General features: G+C 32.2%; 2 protein-coding genes across 2 annotated transcripts; both read left to right on the forward strand.

Annotated features, from left to right (window-relative positions):
- The first annotated feature begins 11,604 nt into the window (after window positions 1-11,604).
- LOC133677602 (stomatal closure-related actin-binding protein 2-like) lies at window positions 11,605-17,439 on the forward strand. Its single transcript, XM_062099692.1, has 13 exons — window positions 11,605-11,925; window positions 12,892-13,194; window positions 13,484-13,612; window positions 13,912-14,004; window positions 14,380-14,526; window positions 14,911-14,979; window positions 15,197-15,280; window positions 15,510-15,690; window positions 16,113-16,229; window positions 16,407-16,465; window positions 16,645-16,779; window positions 16,891-17,043; window positions 17,169-17,439. The coding sequence occupies exons 2-13, from the start codon at window positions 12,910-12,912 to the stop codon at window positions 17,199-17,201; spliced, it is 1,485 nt and encodes a 494-aa protein (XP_061955676.1). The 5' UTR covers window positions 11,605-11,925; window positions 12,892-12,909; the 3' UTR covers window positions 17,202-17,439.
- Window positions 17,440-21,360: 3,921 nt separating this feature from the next.
- LOC133676865 (G2/mitotic-specific cyclin S13-7-like) lies at window positions 21,361-24,446 on the forward strand. The gene is made up of 9 exons (XM_062098645.1): window positions 21,361-21,531; window positions 22,169-22,316; window positions 22,466-22,526; window positions 22,644-22,889; window positions 22,957-23,082; window positions 23,195-23,443; window positions 23,537-23,695; window positions 23,825-24,003; window positions 24,098-24,446. The coding sequence occupies exons 1-9, from the start codon at window positions 21,495-21,497 to the stop codon at window positions 24,243-24,245; spliced, it is 1,353 nt and encodes a 450-aa protein (XP_061954629.1). The 5' UTR covers window positions 21,361-21,494; the 3' UTR covers window positions 24,246-24,446.
- Window positions 24,447-25,168: the final 722 nt, after the last annotated feature.

The following is a 25,168-nucleotide window of genomic DNA, read 5'->3' on the forward strand; positions in this document are numbered from 1 at the left end:
CGGTTGAGATTGGGATTTTTGGGCGTGATTATTAAGGTTTGAGTTTTTAAATTTTGGTGTTAATTTATTGGACGGATTTGACCTTCACCGAAATGACAGGAATGGCCTTTGACTGCTCATTTTGAGAAAAAAACAGTTGACGGATGTTTTTCGAGACAGGGATCTCTCACCGACGTCCTTTCTTTCAATATTACGATAATGTCCCCGAATAAGATTATAGGTTGAATCGTGCACAGGCATATTATTTTGTATTTTAAATTTTATCAAATAAATAAAATAATAAATTTTAAACTTATTTCCGCTAATAACAAGCTTAGTCGACTCAATTTTTTAAAAAAAAAAATTTATATATATAATATAAGTTTAAGAACTGGATATAAAAATACCCTAGTTATAGATAAAAATAAGAGGGTTTTAATTTAAAACTCCATAAACATTTATTAAAGATCAAGTTATACAATCTTGTCACCCTCCTAATAATTCTAGAATTCACCAAAAAAATAATTTTTTAAATATATAATTTCTCTTATGTTAAGTGTCCTGATAATTTTACATTTACTGTTTATTATTATTATTATTGTTATATATATATATATATATATATATATATATATATATATATATATTACTAACTTAAACATATAGGAATGCTCTTTGTGCTCATAAAAAAAACTTATTATGTGAGAAAGCTCACAAACCAAACCAGTATCATCACAGTCCTAAAAAGTCCAATTACTGTCTAAGATTTCTTATGACTGCATCACCTGGAGAGAGGTGTTTTTTATGATTGTTTTGGAAAATTGATTCTAAGATTGTCATGGAGCTGCTATTGAAAGAGAATCCATCAGAGGGTTCTTATATTCCTCTGATTGTTGCCATCACAAGCCTACTCCGACGGCCCTGGCATGTTCGTTTAACTCAGGTGTTTCCAGAAGCTAATCGGAGTGTTAGATTGATTGGCTTCTTACGTGTTGCCCCTTAGTCTTGTTTATTTTTACAATGCTCCCGCCATAAAATACTTAGTTTAGAGGGAATAAAATACTAGTTTAGAGGGAAGTAAGAATTATTTGGTCTTAACATAACTTTTTATTTAATTTGGATTTAAAATGAGAATATTAAAGAGTTATTCTAATATGATTCAATTCATTTGATTGGACTAAAGATAACCCGATCAACTAGTAAGAAAAGTTTGGAAATAAAATTTTAAAAAATAAAATTGATAGAAAAAAAACTTTCAACTCAAGTACTTCTTGTCCGCATTGAATTTTAAATTAAATCGTATAAAAATTATCTTAATGTAACTCAATTAATTTGTTCAATTCAAAAAATCCATGTAACTAAGTAAAATAAATATAGGATAAATTTGAGAAAAAGATTGAAACTAATAGAAAAAACCTACTTGATTTATTATCTAACTCAAGTTTAAAATTAAATCATGTATGAATTGTTTTAATATGATATAGCCAACTTAATTGGTCTAAAAATAACTTGGATGAATATTAAAAAAAATATAAGAAAGAAATTGAGAAAAAAAGGAAAAGAAAAAGAAAAAAAAATTTTAAAAAGCTAAATTAAAATAAAAAATAATTAATTATTATAAAAGGCTATTCCTGACGATAGGACTCTAGAGTTTATCTTTTATATATAAATAAGGGATATATGTGTGTGTGTGTGACTTGATACCTGAGTAAAAGGATTGTAATTAATATAGGTGATCAAACCATGAAAAAATAAATAAAATAATGTAGGTGATCAAACCATGAAAACATAAATAAAATTATAAAATTATATATATAAGAAAAAAGAAAAAAGAAAAATTAGAAAAGAAAGAGAGTTCGTCAAAGGTATCATGGTCGTGGCCACAATGGTCATTCCACGGGGAAACCAGACCCGAGCTTCTGCCAGGAATACGGGCAAAATGGTCAATCCATGAGAGGGCATTCTTGTAAATCAGGAGAAAAAAACAGTTGAGATATTTAACTGCAATCAATGCTATCGGGCAATCTAATTTTCCTTTTTTTATTCTTCTTTTTCTGATAAAATAATTAAGACTACGAAAAAAGACCGGCGCCTCAAGCGCGTGTAGGAAACAGTTAGCGGTAAAATGCTGCAAATTTTTTAAAAATATCAACAAAAAAAATTGTGTCAAACACCCCAAAATATAAGGCAAAATAATTTAAAAATATTTGGCTCATTTATATGTTAATGAAATATTAGAAGGGTTGACACATTTATTATCTTGATTTAAAGATGTTAGTTAGTCTCTTTATTTGACCTATATATTTTACAAATTTTTTTGAGCTATTAGATTAAATTTTTGCTCCTTTAAATTTTTGTAATTAATATTAAAGAAAATAATAAAGAGTATTAGATAAAAGTATAAGATAATTTTAAAATTTGACCTAATTAGAAATTATAAATATAAAAAATTATCTTCCATTGAAATATTAAATAATAAACATGACAGGAAAAAAAATATGATTTATTATAGTTGAATTATGAGAGTTAATCGTGTAATTTTCATAATGATATCAATACTTATTAAGAAAAAGGGAAATTATGTTTTCGTACAATTACACCTTGAAAAGGCGCGTGGGGCTATTGTTCCCAGGAACAAGGAAAGGGACACAAGTCACACAACTGTTGTAGGAAATAGCAGCAAGTCACATGAAGCAAGTCTCGAGGACATGTGACCCTGCCATTATGCCAACCAATCACACACCGAAAAGGCTTGCGAAAGTTAACAAATCCCACTCTTTTAACCATAGTTAAACAGTAACCACGTCCTCTAGTTAAAAATGGAGATCAGATCTATGGTGTAAAATGATACTGATTGCTTGCCTGCTTGGGTTAAACTTTAAGCATCTATCTCTTTGTGGATATGTCCCGTGTCTTAAATTAACGGCTCATCTTTTAAATTACAAAATCAATATATATATATATATATATATATATATGATGTTTTCTCATGCCCAACAAATCAAATTCGTTTAATCATTTATTAATCTATCAATGTTCAAGTCTAATAAATCAATAGTACATAGGTTGTCTAGATTTTTTTTTCCCCTCTATGCCCACTATCACATTGTTGTTTTTTTTATTTTTTATTTTTTTTAATCATGAATGTTCGGGTTAATTTATACATACATCGATTAATTTTTAGAGACCCTGAAGTTAACGACCACGTAATTCTCCAGTGACCCTAAAATTTGCAGCGCTTGAACTAGTAATTTCTAGATAACAAACTCATAATCTGACCAGTTAAATTATACCTTTCAAGATTTGATTTTGTTATTGTTGATTATATGAATGTAAGCAAGTACCACTCAAGTGGAGGTTAATTAAAATTAAAATTTTTATGTATGTTTTTTTTTTTATTTTGACATGTTTAAGATAATTTTTTAAAAAATATATTTTTAAATAAAAATACTTTAAATACAATACTCATCATCCTCTCAGATATATTTTTGTATTGAACATGTATTATTATCGTGGATGGTGATGGTGCATCTACATGGACTTCTTTGTTCGAGCAGGCGTAACGTCACTGTCTCTGCTGGGCAATAAAATTTTGGTGCACAAATTTGACAAATATTCTATACCATAAACCGATAAGAGACATCCCAAATTCTTGTTATAAGACACAATTACAACCGAATTATTGAAAACTAGAGCAGCCTTTAATTTGGTTTCAAAGGGGTATTTGATTTGTGATTTTTTAGATGTTTTTCTAAAAATATGATCGATGATAATGTAATTGTTGAGAGTATAATATAAGGGTAAATAAAAAAACTGAAAAATCAATTAAACCGAGAAAATAAAAAAAATAATCAATAAAATCGAATTATAAAAAAAAACCGATTAAAAATTTGAAAATACCAACCGGTTTGGTTCGGTTTTATAAGTCTAAAACTAAAAAAATCGAATCGAACCAAACTCAAACTGGAAAAAAATGACCTAAACCAGTTTGAACCGATTTTTATCATAAAAAACCAAACCGAACTAAAACCGGTCGGTTTGAACCAATTCATTTTTTAAAAAAATAGTTTTGGTTTGATTACTTTTTTTTTATATAAAAACCGAACTAAACTAAAAATAATCACTCGTAATATAATATCCTAATATAATATGTATATCTGGCAAAAAAAAATAAAAAGTTTTAGTAACTTGTTTTTAATTAGTCCTCAATTTACACCCTTTTCGTCGGATTTTGTTAATAAATCTGTTAAGAGCATTTAAAAACAACGTTCATGAAAAAAAAAATGACAGGAACTAGTGCTCGTTTTGATTTACACCCTCTAAAGATTTTTTTTATATAGTTGAACTATTCATTTTTGGATTTACACTTTTTTTTTCAGGTTATGTTAATAAATATGTTAAAAATATATAAAAATCATGTGTAAAAACAAATTAATAAATAAAAAATAACACATTAACTAATATTAAAACCAGATGGAATAAAATATAAAAACTAATTCATCTCCAAAACTTAAATTATTAAATAAAATTTTAAAATATAATTTATATTATTTTCTAATATAAAAACCCTACATAGCAACATGAAAGCAATCAAATCAAATGTAAATCATAATTGTCATGTAGACTTCACTTACTTTTCTATACATATTTCATACAACTATCGACTTAATCCAGGGATTAACTAGTGGAATTAATGTCTAACAATCTCTCTTGTTTAAATGCTAACAAAGAGAAAAACATCGTCTTGGTACAGGGAAATCGGTCACAGAACACCACAGAAATGTTAACATTTTGTTTTTTTTTTTGACATATTTCCTATCATAAGAATTCCACCACAGAAATGATTGATTCCTCATGATGCATATATTATCTCCCACCTGCACAAAACAACTGCAACTGTGTGATTACATGGGCTGTGGAATTTCTGGCCTGAGGCTCTCGGGGACCTGAGATGATCTACTGCTAGACTTCGTAGCAGCCCATAGAACGAGAGCTTCGAGCCATTTAATACATGACAAGGATCTCATTTCCTTGGAACACTGCAATATTGGGCTTTTCAGGGGAGCAGCGTGTTGGATCTCTCATCAGAGACGGGAAGAGGAATGAACTGATTGCAATATGTGAGCCTACCTGTAGTGAAAACAGATGAAATAATTTCCATTAGTTTGGCATGCAATATACTATGAGCCCTTTTCTTTTTCTCTTCTCCAAAGCGCCATTTATGAAGTCCAACGACTCGCCAACCCTCCATCATAGCTGCAAAATGTTGTTATTAAACTTGTTGTGGGTCGTGAATATATATATCCTAGAGTTTAATCTAAGTTAGATTTTAATTTGAATTAAAAAGATATTAATTTAGTTTAATTTAGTTAGTTTAAGGAGTTAATTCATGATTTGATCAATACTAATAATAACTTTATTTTGATAAAAGATAATTAACTTAGATTGACATAATAACTTAGATTTTTTTTCTAGTTTGTACTCCAAACTAGATTAGGTTACTACTAATTCTTTTACTTGGTTGGATAATATTTTTTGATGAAAAAAATGTAAGCTTCTCAAATGTATTTTTTTTACAAAAAAATTCTAATTTTAAATTAAAAATTTTATGTATGCATTTAATTAAATGAAATTGAGAACTATATGTGTCAATAAATGTAAAAAAAAAGTGTCAGCATGTCTATAAAAAAAGTGTCAACATGTCTATTTGACTCGCCTAGCTGCAGGTCGAATAATTTTTTTTCTAATACAAAATAATTAATGTGTAGATGTTATTAATATGTTTTTTGACATCTAATAAAAAATATAATAATGAATCAAAAAGTCGATGATTACATATTAAAAAATATAATAAAGAATATATTTGTTAATAACACCTAAACATTATATTTTTTTACATAATAGAAAAATAAGATAATGTTGTAATTGCTACGTGAAACACTATTTTCTTATTCTTTGTATAATATTTTAATAAAAAATCAAATTTTTTTCTTTTCACTGATACAGTACCCACTACAGTAACAAAATTAGATAAAATTTCAATTGTAGCATGGAAGTGGGTCTATTTCAGTATATGCATAATGATGCAAAGGTGAGAGTTGCTGCTAGCTACTGATAATGGCAGAAGCCTTAAGATGTTGGTTAATTCTCAAGTTGGTCCCACTTTCCTGTGAAATCTTTTTTAATGGCCAAACCATTGATTGTTGAAGAGACAATAAGCATCCAACAAGTAAAGAGAGAAGAAGGGATTAATCCCTAAGGTCAAATTCATTATAGCTACATTTGTTGCTTCATCAGCGGGAGAAAAAATGGAGGAGGAGGAGGAGGAGGTGTTGTCAATAACAATGGCTGTTGGGAGAAGCATTCCTTTGTAAATTAGGTCAATGATTCATTGTACGTGCATTATGAACTGTTCTTCTTTGTCTAATGCATCGCTCACCATGACATAATATACCCCTAATAGTGCATGTTTATTAGATAGGCCACCCGTGATTCACTACTGGCCAAGTTGAATTTTTTTGTAAATTAAAAGAAACAATGCTTAGATGTTGTGGTGTATTTTAAAAATAGAAAAAAAAAGACTTAAAGTCATGAATTTTATTGAATCCAATAAGATTATTATATAAAAGCAACAACAGAGTGCATGAATTGAATTTTAAAAGAAAAAGTAATAATGATAATAAGAAAAAAAGATAGCAATGATAAATCCTCAAAAATCAAAATATAACAAAATAAAATTGAAAATAATAATAATAATAATAACCAAAAAAATAAAAATAACCCAAATTCAAGGGGAGGAGAAAGAGAAATAAAAAATGTCAACGGCGACACAACATCATCCAAAAACCACATATGTTGTCTTATTAAAGGAGACGTTTTGGCCCTTTCAAAATATTAAATTGCTTCTAAGCCAACTTGATTATAATAAAAAAAATACCATGATGAGAATACAAAAAACCCCCTGAAAACTAGTATAATAACCTTTCTTGCAAAGTAATTTTATCGTGCTGAAATAATAAAAAGACTAAAGAATCCCTAGATGAGAATGGAGATGAGAATTAAAGAAGAAAAGAAGAGAAGAGAAGAGAAAAGGAATTCAATGTTGCAATAGCCATAACATGTTATGTGTTGAAAATCGAGACAAGCAAAATCTTGAAGTAGATGAAAACTAAGAGGTGCAGCGCACGGAAAACCTTTGACAATGGGGGCGCCGATCAAGCTGAGATTCCTATCATGTGAATGTTTTTTCACGTTAGAAATTATACTTCTCTGGACTCTAGTGAAGACTTTGTTCTTCAGCATGATATATATTCCTTAGTTTTTTATGAACCTGTCTGCCTCTAGATCGATGTAGGATAGAGTGGAAACATTATCAATCTTTAATATATATATATATATATATATATATATATATATATATATATATATATATATATTATCAATCTTTAATGATTCTGACAGCGAATTTGTTTTAAATATTTGTTAAGATAAGGCGATGCTAATTATAAATATTATCTTTTTTCTGTTTTGTGGTTATATATGCTCTAATTATGTCAACTGCTCTTGCTATTTTCCTCTTCTATATATGTATTGAAGAGAGAAATTAACTTGAACTAAACCCACCTTCAAGAAGCTCGGTGAGTAAGGGAATAGAGACACGATCCTAATTAATCAACAATTAAAATGTCAGTCAATGAAGATTTTAATATACATAATTTTAATTAAATTATGCGCGCAGAAATCTAGTTGGCTCTTTATTTAGTTAATTAGATCGTATGGTGGTGATAAGAGAACCCTAAAATAAAAAGATTTTATAGGTTGATAAAAAAGTTCACCATACGTAGAGGTAGAGCTAGAATTTCCATATGAAACCATTTTTTTTTAAAATATTATTTCTTAGACATGTCATGGAATAATGGGCAAGCTTCGAGCGAAATATAAAAAAAGAAGGGGCAAACTAAAAGCTCTGAAACTAATAAGGACTATTATGTTTTTTTTTTAAGAAAATCACCTCCAATTAATTAGCACCTTTTTTTTTTTTTTTATAGAAGAGGAAAATCACCTCCAATTAATTAGCACCTTTGCCCATATGCCAACTATGGATATGATTACTACCATAAGTTTTTAGAGAAGAAATTAAGCCATACAAATGGTCACTTCAAAAGGATAAATCTTTAATGCAAGTCTTAAAGACAAAGACCGACTTTTAGAACCATGCGTTCCTGTGCAAGCTCGTGCTTCCCTGGGCATGGCATAGGTATGGACAGCTTGATTTTCAAAGAAAATCAATCACCTCTACAGGGCCAAAAACTTTTTGCATGATGAAATTTGCTTCTTCTTCATGAACTTTAAATAGGAATCATTGACAAATTGTCAGGAAAACTGGTGCCAATTAAGTGCCAACATCACCAAGAGGGCATGGCCTCTATATATTACGTATTGGGAGTAACCCATGCAAGCTGGGATTTGGACCCTACCATGTGAAGGTGTTGAGGATATATTACGAACATTTTGATGCCTTTGCAATAAGATAATGCACTTAATTCCTCTTCGTAAGTAGAAAAAAGAGGCTACCTAGCTTGTTGCTTCAACCCATCGATCTAGCATCCATCCTCCATAATTGCTTTCAAGACCCGAAAAAAAAAGTGAAAGGGAAAAGGAAGAAAGGGACTCGTAGGCTTAAATAGCTGGCAAGATTGATTGTGTTGAAGGTGGGACTTGCTTTAGGTGGTGTTGGTTCTTCCTAGCTCGAACCCAAATCAATCCCCTTCTAGAATTCATTGTTTATGATTTTTTTTTCTTTCTACAATGCTAAAATACCTAAAAAGATAATGAAAGTTAGAGGAAGAAAAAAGATTTTGGACCGCATGCAGTTATATATTTATTAGTTTTAATTGACGTTAAGGGTTTGGATTTTAAAATATAGTTTGTGTTATGAGACTTCGGCAACTTAACATTTTGATTGACTTAAAGTTCGGTGCTTTATTAAATTCTAGTTGTTGGTTGAAATTTGAAAAAATAAATTGACTTTGGCAAATAATAAAATAAAGATTTAATACATAAAAAGTTACCGTAAATAAAGGATAATCTTAAAAAACTATAAGCTCAAACGCCAAATATTTAATTTACGCATGTTTGGTATTGAGATACAAGATGTCTTTTAAAAATATTTTTTTGTTTAAAAATATATTAATATATATATATATTTAATATTTTTAATATTAACATATCAAAATTATCATAATATACTATAAAAAAATTAATTTAATATTTTTCAAACCAAACACATTTTCAAAATGTAATTTCAAACAAAAACTTACTCAATGCATTACCTTTGTAATTCCATCTTGGACAGAAAATCTTAATCAACAATCATCAGAGAAAGATTTCTTAAAATATGATTCCATGGTTTTGTTTAGTAATCTACATACCTTTTGACAATCTGAAAGGATCGGGGAAAAAGATTGGGAATAATGGGTAATGAGAAGCCAAGACCCAGAGCCCCACAAGACCACCAAAGTGGGTGAGTTAGGGCACAATCCTTGGGATTCATGGGGTATAGTTTGTTAAACCCTAATCATACTTTCAAAGCTCCCACTTTAATTAGCTGATCAGAGGCCTTCGAGCTTCTCCAATATCACCTACCAGTTGTTCCCCCACTCACCATCAATAAACAAACAATATTCTGTGTTTACCATAAAGCTCTGGGGCTTAAAGCACACATTATCAAATTAATTAGCCGTTACATTTTATCTGTTCGTACTCAACATCATTTCAAACATTGTACCTTAGCTCCCAAGGAACTTTAATGCTCCTTTTATTATATTATGCAAAACATAGCTACTAAACTCCTCAAAGTTTGGCAGGTACTTAATATGAAAAAAACTGAGGGCATAGAATTGAGTCGAAGAAGATATTATCTTATAATATTTTATTAATTTGACTGAATTTTTAGTGACTCGATCGAATTGATTAAACTTGGCTGGATTTTATAAAAAAATATTTTTTTTATTTTAATAAAAATGGTTGATATAAGTTATTGACAACTATGATGCGCGCAAATGATACTTTTTGATTGGATTATGATTTTCACTTTTGAATTTAAAGAAGTTTCTTGCATAAGCTCCTATAAAGTAACAAAACGGTTGTTTACCTATCTAATTAACGATGATTAAGACTTGTTTAACCACCACCACCTAGTACAAACACACACAGTTGTAGTCTAATTAATGTATATTATTAATTAGTATTAGTTTGATTTTATTTTTTGTGTAATTAAATTTGTTGCGGCCATGTTTGGATTGTATGGCATCGTGCAGTACCTGTGCATGTATCATGGAGCCTCCCATAAAGTGAGCAAGAAGTTAAAGAAAGAAATGAAAATGGAAAACACTGAATCATTCATCTCAAGTCTCTTCCATGTGTTATTTTTTCTGTTCTTTTGTTTCTTTTCAACAACCAAGTCTTCAGTGCCTATTATATCGTTTTGTTTCACATGCATGGTTTGTCGTTTTATTTTTGTATTTGGTTATAGCTTTTATTTTATTCCCAAATAAAATAATTATTAAATTTAGTTGGGCCACACGGGTTGACTCGGCAAACCCGTATTGATATTAACTTGACCAAACCATAATGTCCGGTTAAGTTAAACTATAATTCTGATTGATTTAATAAATTTTTTTCAAGTCAAAACTAAACATTAAAAAATTTCAAATAACATGTTTAATAAAAATTATGGATTCAATTAACTTGAAAAAATATGCATAACCCATATTGATTTTTAAATCCAATATCTCAAACTTTAAACCCTAAATAATGGTGTGATTGATTAAATTCTTTCTATGAAGCAAATCAAAACATTCACGAGAAAGACAGAGGTTGTGTTTTAGCCAAATTCCAAGAGAGTCCAGCAAAACAAATGACACGGGCAGTTTTCTCTCGACCACACACACTCTCACGTACTAAATCTCTTGCATGCATAGCATATCCCCGACCTCTACTGCGGTTTCTGATTATCAGGACGCATCCTATGTTTTATGAGGTCGTTTTGCCTATACCTTAAACTTCATTTTCGATGGGGACCTCCAAACAGTACATATGTATGTTCATTCGTTTTATTGTATCACAAAAATCATTGCCAGTCGATGTAATGATTCCTGTATAGAATATGTTGTTAGTTACAGCTCCTTTTCTTGTATAAAGCACGGTTGTAAAATACCGCCATGGTTAACTCTGGATAAAGCTCGGATTGTAGATTGAGAATCGGATCGGATTTCAGGGATCTTGGGCAAATATTTCAAAATCTAACTGTAAAGATTTCAAAATCGGTTCGATATAAAACCTCAGCTGGACTCGGTTTTGCACGTGCAAAAGTCAAGAAACCAAGTTAACCCATGAATCAGGTCAGGAACGGTCACAACAAGGTTGCTTTTCTTCGATAAGCATCTTTCAACCAACCCAACCACCCGCCAAACACACTGGAAAGAGAAGGAGAAGGCCCAAACCCTAAGGTGATGGGATAGGACCAAAACAAGAAGGTGGTCCAGTGGGACCAGCGCATGAAGAGAGCAGGCTTTTTGGCTTTTCACTTTTAACTATTTGACCACACACACGGTCTTTTAAAACACAAAATATTACATTGCAGCAACATGACATTTTCGTCGTCGTCGTTGTTGCTGTTGTTGTTTGAGAGAGAAGGAAACACTGAACACAGAGAAGAATAGAAATTTAGTCAGCCAGGCTACCCAACAAAGTGTTTTCCTTTTAGCAAAGAAAAAACCCTCATTAGATTCTTCTCCTTCTTTTCTAACTTCATATTCTCCTCCTTTCTCTATCTTGCTCTCTTTGTAGAATCTCACAGTGTCAACTTGCGGCAAGAATCTTTCTTTCATGTACTGGTGTTAAGCATATTTTTGAGGTTTGGTCACACGTTGTGTTGTTATTTCTGTAAGTGCTTCTTTTAGCTTCTTTTCTTTGTTTTATTCATCTGGGTTTTCATCATTTGGTTTATAGAGTAAGAGTAGGTGCTCAATTTATGCTTTTTGGTTGCAAAGTTTTGATCTTGGCTGTAATCTTGAGTGTTGCTTTATAATTTGGAATGTGTTTTACTTTTCTGAAGAAAGTTTAGGTTTTGATTGGTGAAGAATTTGTTGTGTGTAGAAATTTGGTAATGTGGGTTGGAGTTCTTGAAATGTAGTTAAGAACGTACACTTGGTGACTGCAAGTACAAGTAAAGAACATACTTTTATGGACTAATTTGTTTCCTTCTTTTATTAAAAGCTTTACTAGGATGACTGTAGTCTCTCCTTTTTTTTCATGGTAGTAATATTGAGCTGGAAAAATAAGAGGTTTTTATTTTCTGTCTATCTATCATGTTCTTTTGAATCATTAGAGTAGCTTGGAAAGGTTTGTGTTGGAAATTGGAGATCAGAGTTGCTGCAGATCGATGAATATTCTGTTCTTTAAATGAAGTTATTTGAAGTTTGGTGCTTAGTAATTGCATTTGATTTGTGAGGCTTGGTACTTGTGGGCATTAGCGAATTGAGTTTCCACTTAATTTGTAAAATTAACCATCGATTTCTTGCATCTTTACTCAACGTAATATATGGCCCTTCCTTCTCTTCAACTCCTTTTGCCTTCGTGCATTTGAATAATAATTCCCTTGGTTTGCTTGTGTTCTTTCTGATACAATTAAATATGATTGATCAAGACTTTTGCTAGATTATACGCTGCCTTCTCAGAACATGTTATACTTTAAAGTGCATTTCTATGGTTTCTTAATCTGCACAATCATCTGGAGGTTTGTGCTATGAAATTTGACGAGATTTGAAATTTCAACGTGTCTTTAGATTTTTCTCTTATTCAAGGTTTAAAGTTTGATGATGTTTTTTGGGACTGGCTTATGGTGAGCAGGAACCTAATCTAGCAGGAATGACGAAGATAAGTCCCGAAATTGAGGAAAATATGAAGGGAGAAGTAATTTTTCCTGTTTCAGCTGATGTGAGCTTTGCTTCTGATGGGTTTCCAAAATATAAATTAGGACCTGATAATCAGATTTTGGAAGAGCCAAAAGAGGACAACAAGGGTCCATCTTTAAAGGAGGTTGTCGAACAGGAAACCACGCAGCTGTCAGATCAACACAAGCGACTCTCAGTTCGTGACCTTGCTTGTAAATTCGACAAGAACTTGACTGCTGCAGCAAAGTTGGCCGAAGAGGTTCTTGAACTTTGCCCTATTTTCTATATGGCTTTATCCATTTTCTTTTTATTTATGCATGACACAAACTCATGGATGTGCACAAATGAGGAATACTCTTCTAAAATTAAACACAGCCTGAATCTGCAATTGAAATCTATATCTTGTGTTTGCTTAGCTTAATCAAAGGCCATCTGCCGTTTCCCTTTCTGCTAGCTTTTACTATGCCTTTTCGCCTTGTCTTAAAAGAGTATGAACTTCTGATGTGGATCTATGAAAAATTAATTGTAGTTGTTTCTCTAAAATTCAGGCAAAGCTTAGAGAGGTGGCTTCTTTGGAAGGACATGTTCTTTTAAAGAAGCTTAGAGATGCCCTGGAATCTTTAAGAGGTCGTATGGCAGGGCGAAACAAAGAAGATGTGGAGAAAGCCATCTCTATGGTCTGTATTTTCCCCACCTTTCCATTTCCTTTTCTGTAGAAAAGCAGTTGATAGGCAGACAGTCTTTTGTATGTTTCGAATAGTAACATGTGTTTGATATTTTCAACATGCATTTCAACACCCTTCTACATTTTCATTACCTATTTAAGCTTCCAATTGTATTTTGGTGTTTTTGTTACCACTTGTGTTTCTTTAAAATACCCGAAGAAGTCTTCTTGCAAGTGCACTTGAATGCATATCTTATTCTGTTTCTACATTTGCAATATGGTAATTATTGTCAACTATAATCTTTTATGCAGGTGGAGGCATTAGCAGTTAAACTGACTCAAAAAGAAGGAGAATTAATTCAAGAAAAATTTGAAGTGAAAAAGCTGGCTAACTTTCTTAAACAGGTTAGTTGATAGTGTTGTAAATTTGCGTAGAGGTTCTTTTTTGCCATAGATATATCATCTGGTGCCTTTCATGATTTAGAGCATGGCATTTCCCTTTAGTTTCCTATGTTGCTTAATAAATCAAACACAGGATGGGTCTAGACTTTGAGTATCACTTAGGATACCATGTGATTCTCTCATCGTAATGGCCTAATCATCTTTAATCCTTGAATAATGCCTTAGAGTTGCTGTCCTAATGCTCCCCTTTTGATTGATGAAGTTTCTGCAATTTGTGCCCGTGAAAACCTTGTGTAAATGCACTTCTTATGGAGCTTTTCCTCGCCAACCTTCTAAAATCCTTAATTATATGAAGTTATATTTTATTTATGTCTACAGGCTTCTGAAGATGCTAAAAAGTTAGTGAACCAAGAGAAATCTTTTGCTTGTGCTGAAATTGAAAGTGCCAGAGCAGTTGTGCAAAGGATTGGAGAGGCCCTGGATGAAGAAGAAAGGGATGCTCAAAATTCAAAAAACCAGGCTGCTGTGAGTTCTTTCATCATTAAATGTCTTCTGTTAAATTATTTGTTGCACCCTCAACACACTAAACTGTACTGCCTTATTGTGATAATTGAATATTCTTCACGTAAACATGATTTTGCATAATTTTGTTCACTACAATGCTGGAATTTATCATGGATATCTGATAAATTTTGCATAATTTTGTTCACTACACTGCTGGAATTTATCATGGATATCTGATAAACTAATACCTTTCCTCTGGAAGCTTAGCTATATCATCTTTATACAGCTACAATAATAACATTTTGCATATAACCATATAAATACAAGGTCTGCAATATCAATTGGAACATGAGATGACTATCGATTATGCCATGAAAATATCCATTTACATGCTTGCTATTGCAGGATGTGGAGGAACTAGTCGAGGAGGTTCAAGAGGCTAGACGAATTAAATTATTGCATCAGCCAAGCAAGGTGCATTAATTTTCTCTATTCACCCGTAATAGCAGATAGGATATTGATGGATCTGTTTTATTATTACAGGGATCTATTGATGGTAATTTAATATTAGCCTCGTGTTCTTTCCTCTAGCCACATTTTATGCACATGGCTCAGATTATCCAGTTGTGACAGTGTAATGGATTTATTTAACAATATTTTATTGACTATAAAGCTTATAACGCTTTTGCAGGTTATAGACATGGAGCATGAGCTTCGTGCTCTACGAAATCAAATTCGGGAGAAATCTCTAGTTTCAGTTAAACTTCAGAAAGAGGTTTGTTTAATGTTTTCGTAAACTTATTTCTCATGAAAACAATTTCTTTCACACTATTTGCTTTGGCTGATATGATATAATTTCTTCTTATACATTTTTTAATTCTGAAATGTTCAGTTCATGTCATACTTGTTGTGTAATATTAGCACCTGTTCCATACTAACATGATATTGAAATCATCGAAAACTGAGTTTGTGTATTGTGTGCATGGTTTCCTTTTCCTTTATAGCTGGCAAAGAGCAAGAGAGCTGAGCAAAATAAATCCTCTCCATATGTCCTAGATGGTTCAGAAACTCTAGGTTCATCTCTACAACTCAAGCCTCGTTCAGATAGTTCTCCACCCCTTTCCAAGTGTTCAGTTCAGTGGTACCGTGTATCATCTGAAGACAGCCAAAATGAAGTTATTTCAGGTATTCAATGCATATAACATGATTTTGTAGCACATCTAGGTGTATGATTATTTTGTAATATATTTTGTTTTGCTTTGCTTTGTTTCCTCCCTTTTAACCGAGGTTCAAGAAGTATGTCCAGAAGCAGAGTGCTCTACTGCTATTAAAAATGATTCCATAGCCCATGGTGCTTCATCTGGAATATTCTTTAGGACAATTAGGTGTCCAGTTAAGCCTTAAGCCCCCCTTAAGCACAATCCTAGATGGTGTCATCAGTGATGAAATTCAGTAGGCATTCCAAGCATTGATGTATTTATCCGAGTCCTAAATTTTTATGCTTCCCTTTAATCTTAAAGACGGCGGTTGAGATGTTTCAAGAGCCTTTACGTTTGTTATCTTACATCCCTCTCCAGCTTTCATAATTCAATATTTTGACTCTACAGGTGCCAATAAAACTTTTTATGCTCCTGAACCCTTTGATGTTGGCCGAGTATTGCAAGTAGACATTGTTTCAAATGGCCAGAAAGTCATTGTGACAACTTCCGGTCCCATTGAACCTGGTTGGTGTTAGTTATGAATTATTTTTCTGTCAATAAACAATATTGTTCTGTGGCTGTCCATTACCTCTTCCCTGCTGTTCTTATTGTTTTCTTAATCTGTATCAGATTGCTAGACAGGGCTCTATTATCATTGGTGCTTGCAACATCTATACTAATGCATCAAATTACTTGTAACAGCTGCAGGATTGGCAACCCATGTAGAGAATCTTTTGAGAAAATCTAGCTGTGAATTCAGCGTATGTAGCCTTGTTCTTTCCCTTTCCTATTTTTTCCATTTTATGCTTATTATTGTATTGCAATAACATGTATTATGGTCAACCACAAAACGCAAACACACATTAGAATATGCGCACACATAGGATATTTCACGGGTTCCACTTGTTTTTACTTGGCTTTGGCATTTCATGAAATGCAGGTGGTTATTTCCCAGATGAATGGACAAGATCATCCATCACATTCTGTTCATGTGTTTAATGTGGGAAAGATGAGGCTAAAGCTTTGCAGAGGGTGGATTACAAAGGCTAGAGAAATTTATTCAGCGTCAATGCAGGTACTTGTTCTTCCTACGCGAGACTACTGTAAAATGACATGACTGACGAACTCAAAACGCTGCCAATAAGTATGTTGTACCTCTTTGATCATTGCCCTTATCTACCTGCAGTTGTGTGGAGTTAGAACCAATGCCAACACCGCTGCAAGGTCCTTGTTTTGGCAACCAAGGAAGGGCCTTTCATTTGTATTAACATTTGAATCAGAGCGAGACAGGAATGCAGCGATAATGCTTGCCCGGAAATACGCTTATGATTGCAACGGGGTACCTTTTTATTCTTTCTATTTTACATGCCAACACAATCTTTTCAGCATTAAAAGTTCAGTCCCCTTTCCTGATATTTTTGCTGGAAAACGCTCTCATCCCTCACGCTTAGCTTGCAATTACAGGTCATACTCGCAGGACCAGAAGATCAAGTATAGAAGGAAATGTAACTGACCAAGTTTTTTTCTTAACAAGATGTGAGTTTATTCAGGTTGCCATAGCTTGAGTGATTGTATGTGTGTGTGTTTGCCATGGCGAAGAAGAATACACCTTTCTGATTGTATTTGGGCTTCTACTAATCTGGTTGCTGTCGTTTTAGGCATAGTTTTTTGTTTGCCTAATCGTCTGTTGTAACAAATTCACCATTTTTTATTGTTTGCTTCGTTACTCTGTGCACAGGATTTGGCTTGTCATTTGTAGCATGAATGCAAATTATAATCACCACTCAAAGCAATCACAAGCAAAACGTTTAAAGACCATGTTAGGATCATAAGTTCACTTTGCAGGCCTTATTTATATTTTCTGCAACTTTTGAGAGGTTAACAAAGCCTGCACGGCACAAATACCAACCAAAACCTGCACGGCACAAATCTATGGCGCTAATGCTTTTATCTTTTCATCTAGGTGGTGAATAGATTCGTGTCTCATGTTACGTTGTGGATTTAATTTTAATTTTTTTAGAAAACAAATATCAGAAAAATTTATATTGTTTTAGAAAAACATAAATTTAAGATTATAATCACTCGAGATTTAAAAATATTTAAAAGTAATGAAAAAAAATTGAGTTAAACTTGGTGCTTATTGAATTTATAACTTGAAACAAGATACTAAATAAATAAAAAAATACTAATTTTTAAACAATAAAATTAAAATATCAGAGATGCAATCAATAAATTGAATTTAATAAAAAATTAAAATAGAGCCAATCATATTTATCATTGAAAAAAAAGAATATCAAAATGATACAAATCTTGTAAATTAGGATTAAACTCTCAAATTCACAATCCATTAAATTCTTGATCCGGACCCGGAGCTCAAAACCTAAAAAATTAAATATTGGATCATGAAATTAATTAATTCAATTTAATTAAAAAATAAAATTCCTTTAGAAAATCAAAATTTAACAAAAACCAAAAAAACTAAAAGTAAGACAATTATTTTAAAATTGACTAGGCGAATCAAAAAATAACATAATGGTAAAGGATGGAAAAAAAAGCTTTAAAAAAAGCAAAAAAATCACAGAAACTCGTGTCCATGTCAACTTCATAAATCAGAGTCAATTTCTTAAATCTGTAAACTGTTAAATTCTAAACTTGGACTCAACTAAAAAGTTTAACACATATTCAATTAAATATTGAAAGATGAAATAAAAAAATAAATATAAAAAAATCTTGTGAGGTCAAAATAATAATAAAAAAAAGATTAGTTTTGACTTGGAAAAAAACAAAAGAATGATGAAATTGCCAAAAAAAAAACAATTGCAAAAACCATCCAAAACAATAGCAATAAAAAGAACAAGAACCAAATCTAATATATGAAAATATCTGTTGGGGTGAAATTAAAAAAAAAGTCTTAATTTAATAAAGTTTTTTTAATAAAAAAAATTTAACTAAGAGAACAACGATAAAATTAAAAAAAACCCTTCAATTCCATAAATTATTTTAAATTTTAAAAATTATAATGAAGAGAATAAGAATAAAATCTTAAGTATTACAAACTTTAGGGGTTGATTTGATTTTTTTTAAAGGCCAACACGAAAATCAAGTAGGAGAGAAGGAAAGAGAAAAGAAAACAAAAGGCTACACGTGCCACTCCGGCTACTATTAAGCTAAACGCGCTACTTATTCGTGGAGGAGATGTTGAGATGCTTGATCATCCTGCACTCGGGATAACCCCGCGTAAAGAAAGGTGAAAAAATAGCAACGCTCGAGGGTTGATAATTTAATGATAAAGAATAAAACTGAATAAAAAATCAATTTTAAAAAAAATGAGTCGATCCATGTTAACCCGACTAAATTGTGACCTGAGATAGTGACAACTCCATAAAAAAAAAATCTAAACAAATCACAAAGATTATAGCCTAATAAGTCAATTTCAAATAAAAAAAATGAAAAAAGGACTTAAAAAATTATTGCACTCAAATCAGAAAAATCATTGAAACTAGTGGACCTGGTTATAAAAATGGGACAACCCTGTAAAGGAAAAAAAATAATTACAAAGCAAAATCCTCAATTATAAAAAAGTAAAAAAACAAACAATGAGGACCAAATCTTGCACCAAAAATTATTAAAATAAACTAATCAAGGATGAAATTGGAAAAACAAATAAATGAAGAAAAGGATAGAAGAAGAGTAAATAAAAAAATAAGGACCAAAATTTGAAAAAATGAATTAAAATTTGAAAGGACAAAATAAAAAAATAAAAAAAATGCAAAGGATAAAAAAAATAGCAAAAAAAAAAAAATAGGACCAGATTGGATATAAAAAACAAATTAAATTAAATGCAGAGATGGATGAAATTGAAAAAAATAAACTTCAAGAAGCATTAAAATTAAAATAAATATAAATCAAAAGAATGAGGAGCAAACCTACAAATACAAAATGGAGGACAAAACTAATTTTTTAAAGGCCCGACATGAAAATCAAGGCCCAAGAGAGAGAAATGTAGGGTAGGAGAAAAAAACTCATCGTTGTCAAACCGTCGCTTGCCTTGGCAAACACGCCACCCCAGCAGTTGTGCCATATCCTTGCGCATCGGATGAGTCAACGATCTAGTTTTTTTTGCCACCATAATTGTTCTCACGCGCCTCCGGAATAATACGAAGGACTCTGACTCGCTGACGTGTATGCGGCACGCGTTAACATATTTTATTGATTTATTAATATTTTAATAAAGTGAATTACAAAAAAAAAAAAAAGCTCAATGGCATACTATTATTACAAAACAACCATGACGCAAAGATAAAAATGCTCTTAGAAGTCATTCTTTAAATTTGAAAAGTTAAAGATTAACTATGTAATTTTATTGTAAAAAAAAAATGCAAAGATAAATAAACCCCTATCTGCAAGGTTATTTTTCTGGATAGCCAAGGATATAAATGTTATTTTAGTGCATAGACAGATGAACAAAACTCTTAACAAAAGTGGTTTTTTTTTAGATTTCAAAGGAAAAAAGTATTTTTACTTTGTATTTTCAAGGATGGGCCATGGAGATGTTAGTTTGGATAGTGTTGGTGTGCTGCCATGGATATATTTCAGATGGGCTTGAATAACAATTTAGGTGAATTGGGACATGCTTGCTTTGTGTGATTTGATGGGCCATGACAGATTTTGTTTATGGATGTCCCATTTGGTTAATGATTTATTATAAAATAATTATTTTTTTTTCTTCAAAAAGATATAGAAAAAAGAGAGGAAAAAAAGGATATTAAATTAAGATAAAAGCGCATATCATATTATATATTAAAAGACTATTTTTTATTAAATGTTGACAATATAATAGTTTTAAAATAAAAAAATATTTTCTTAGTTGACCAAAATTATATTTTCTTAACCACAATAAACATCAAAATAAATAAATTTTTTCGTTCAACTTAGTTTTTTGAATATTAACTTTAAAGTCCAAGGGAAAAAGTAAATTTGATTTTAAGATTTCATTTAATAAATTTGCTGGGAATTTGAGCTAAAAAATCTGAAGAAAGACTCAATCTCGATGGAGATTGTCCCAATCATAATATATATTTCTGTTTAATACTTTTTTCATTTCTAATATTTTATTTATTTAAAAAGTCTTCAATTAATCAATGTACACTATTTTATGGCTAAAAAAATAGTTGAAATTGATAAAAAAAAATAAAGATGAAAATATTTTACGAGATTATTTTGAATTATTTTTATTTATTTCTAGGCTAAAAGGAAAAAAAATACCAAAGAAACAAAAAACAACTCATTCTCCAATAATAATAAAAAGGAAGTAAAAGCGGTATTTGTCTGAAAAAATCGTTTACACTCATATCACTGAATCTCCATCAAACCACAGCCATTAATGGACACGAGTCAAATTCATGTACGCTGTCGGCCAATATAACTCGTAGCACGGAATTTACATTAGACTTCCGATGCAATTAGCAGATCCTTCCTTGCTTACCTTGTATAATATTTTAACACAAAAGGTAACTTTATCCCACACACCAACGGCTATAAAACTCTGGCGCTCTCCAGATCGTAGGATCAAACCTTGATCCAACGAATCAAAATCAAAATAAATTCGACCGTTGGAAGTGAAGCGTTGGCTCCTCAGCTTCAAAAAGAGAAGGGTTTTTCTCCCTTTATTACTATTTCCCTATCTCTTAAAATTTTCTCTGAAATCAAGACATTGCTCAGAGAGAAGAAGAGAAATTTATTTAGAGAGAGAAGCTGGAAGAGTAAGAGTTTTTCTTTAATCAATCTAAAATGGCTTCAAGGATTCAGCAACAACAAGCAATCAGAGGTATTTTGATTTTCTTTCTCTGATTTATTGTCATTATTTGGTTCTTCTTCTTTGTTTCTTGGTCAATGATTGAATAAAATAATAATGGGTTCTTTTCATTCTTCTTCATAATGGGGTCTCTCTTTAGTGGTTTTTGATTAATCATTTTGATAATAGGATTGGGCCCAGATGTGATTACATGTAAATCTGTTGTTTCTTGGTGTTTTTAATTTGGATTTATTTATGATTTTTTGGTATCCGTGATGATTCTTTAATTTTTATCTCGTTTTATTTGTTTATTTTTAAAATCAATCTATTGTTTTCCTTTTGGGTGTTTTAAGTTACATAATTGATTGATTAAAATCTTTATATGGGTTTAATTTACCTTCTACTGTTGTTTGATGAAAAAGATTAGATCTTGGGGGTTGATTTTTCTTTTTCGTTTCTCTCTTTCCTCTTTGGTTTGTTTTCGCTCTAGTTTATGTTTGGTTACTGAGAAAAATAAAGGAAACCCACCAGAGAAAACAAAAGACTGACTAAGTGACCTTTTTTTGTTTCCCTCTTGAGTTCATTTCTTTCAATAATTTATTATATGTTTGTTGAATCCTGGTTTACAATGAGTAGATGATGGATTCTAATGACTGATAATCTGTCACAGGTGAAGCAGTTGTAGGTGTAAACAAGAATGTGAAGAAAATTGCAGCAGCGGCTGAAGTAAAAAACCGCCGGGTTCTTGGCGATATTGGTAATCTTGTTACAGTTCGAGGAATAGAAGGCAAGCAGCAGCCTAATCGCCCCGTCACAAGGTTCCTCTCTCTATCTTTCAGTAATCTATTTGGTGTTTTTTGTAGTCAAAATTGGCTGATTTTAGGTTCAATAATCTTTTTAGACTAAAAGAAGAGCAATTGTAGTCCAAGTTGCTCCTGCTTGGCTGATATTTTTGTTCTTTTATTAGGAGTTTCGGTGCTCAACTGCTTGCCAATGCTCAAGCTGCGGCAGCTGCAGAGAACAACAAGGTTCAATAATCTTTTTAGACCAGTTGTTAGTGTTATAATTGATAGACTGCAGATTTTAGATTCTAGGTGTGTTTGATTTCTGGACTGAGTAGGATTCTGGGTTTTCTTTGAATGCAGAAACAAGTATGTGTCAAAGCGGAAAAAGTGCCTGCTGCTGGTGTTGATGGAGTGGCCGCAGAGGCTAGAAAAGTTGCAGTGAGAAAGCCAGCTCAGAAGAAAGTTACTGTGAAACCAAAGCCTGAAGAGGTGACTGAGATAAGCCCTGATACTGAAGAGAAGCCAGGGAACAAGAAAAAGGAAGGAGAAGGATCTACAAAGAAGAACAAGCCAACTCTTTCTTCTGTCCTCACTGCTAGAAGCAAGGTGATTATTATTGCAACTTTTTGTTAGTATACAGGGTTTTCTTTTGCTAACTTGGTACTTATTTCAGGCTGCTTGTGGTGTTGCAAACAAACCAAAGGGGCTGGTTATTGATATTGATGCAGCAGACGCTAACAATGATTTGGCTGGGGTGGAATACGTCGAGGACATCTACAAGTTCTACAAGCTAGTTGAGGTTTGTATAAAGAGTGCATGGCATTTACAAGTTTCTTTGTGTGTGCTTGACTGCTTGTATAAAGTGTACATCTTTGCATAATGTTCTGGTGTTTGTTGATATTCTGATGCAGAATGAGAGCCGGCCCAATGACTACATGGACAGGCAGCCCGAGATTAATGAGAAAATGAGAGCCATTCTTGTGGATTGGTTGATTGACGTGCAGCACAAGTTTGAGCTCTCACCCGAAACTCTTTATCTCACAATCAATATCATTGATAGATTCCTTTCTGTGAAGACTGTTCCCAGAAAGGAATTGCAGCTTGTGGGCATGAGTGCCACACTTATGGCCTCAAAGTATGAAGAGATATGGGCTCCTGAGGTAATAAACCTCGTTATCATCTTTTCGTTCTTTAATTGATCAAGTAGATTATTTTTCCAGGAAGTTAAGTGTTTGATGAATTGAAACTTTCAGGTCAATGACTTGGTGTGCATTTCAGACAGAGCTTACACTCATGAACAGATTCTAGTTATGGAGAAGACTATATTGGCAAACCTGGAATGGACACTGACAGTGCCTACACACTATGTTTTCCTTGCTCGCTTCATTAAGGCATCAATTCCTGAGAAGGGAGTGAGTTAGAAAACTCCAAGTCTAATGATTTACAATCTATACTCCCTTTTAATATAATATTTTCTACTATCTGGCCATATGCAAGGTTACTAATTATATATCTGCAATTGCTGTTTTTGACTTGTCTAGATGGAGAACATGGTCTATTTTCTAGCTGAGTTGGGCTTGATGCATTATGACACGGTCATGTTTTGTCCATCAATGGTTGCTGCCTCAGCAGTATATGTGGCTCGATGCACTCTAAATAAAACCCCTTCCTGGACTGACACCCTTAAGAAGCACACTGGTTTCTCAGAACCACAACTTAAGTAAGTCTTCATTAACTTATCCACCAGCAAGATTTCACTGGTCCAGAGTCTGATTTCATTTTGATTTTGGTATCTTTCTTTGTCTTAAAATCAGGGATTGTGCTGGATTGCTGGTGTATTTCCATTCGAAAGCCGCGGAACACAGACTTCAGTCTGTGTACAGGAAGTACTCAAAGCCTGAGCGAGGAGCAGTTGCACTGCTTCCACCAGCCAAAAGTCTGTTGCCTGGTGGTTTGAGTTAAAATGATCAACGAAGTTGACAAAGCTTTTAGTTGGAAATTCTCACATTTGCTTTATGTGAGCAGCATAGAAGAGATATGAACCAATTTGTTTGTTGGATTAGTAGATCAATTTGTTTGTTGCCGCCCTGTGAGCAATAATTTTCTTTTCTGCTCTTAAATTTCTTACTCTCAAATTTAAGAAAGTGTCATTGATTGTTTCAAGCAAGCTGACCATTTCAATTTATTTCCACAAATTTTACCCTTTTGCAAGTGGACCAGATACATAACATAATAAATAGTGTAGCTATGTTTTTTCTTTTCTGCTCTTAAATTTCTTACTCTCAAATTTAAGAAAGTGTCATTGATTGTTTCAAGCAAGCTGACCATTTCAATTTATTTCCACAAATTTTACCCTTTTGCAAGTGGACCAGATACATAACATAATAAATAGTGTAGCTATGTTTTTTCTTTTCTGCTCTTAAATTTCTTACTCTCAAATTTAAGAAAGTGTCATTGATTGTTTCAAGCAAGCTGACCATTTCAATTTATTTCCACAAATTTTACCCTTTTGCAAGTGGACCAGATACATAACATAATAAATAGTGTAGCTATGTTTTTTATCCATTTTTGCACCACGAAGCTGCGCATGGGTATAATAGGAGCAGGTGGCTTTTCCAATCATATTCTTTTTTTGATCACTTGCGCAGTGACAAGCACTAGGCCACTCCTTAAACAAAAGAAAAACACGACGATCTTATATATTTTCAATGAAATATTGGCCCACTGAAGGCAAGAAAGATTTTGGAAGAATGTAAAAGACATGCTCATAGGTAGGCAACACCTGATAAGGATGAGGACACATGTAGGGACGAGGATGCTAATAATGGAAGGTTACAAGTAAAAGACAGGTCACCCAGATGGGGTAAAAAACCTGTCAACAAGCT

The sequence above is a fragment of the Populus nigra genome, chromosome 17, assembly GCF_951802175.1.
Source record: "Populus nigra chromosome 17, ddPopNigr1.1, whole genome shotgun sequence".
Classification (NCBI taxonomy): domain Eukaryota; kingdom Viridiplantae; phylum Streptophyta; class Magnoliopsida; order Malpighiales; family Salicaceae; genus Populus; species Populus nigra.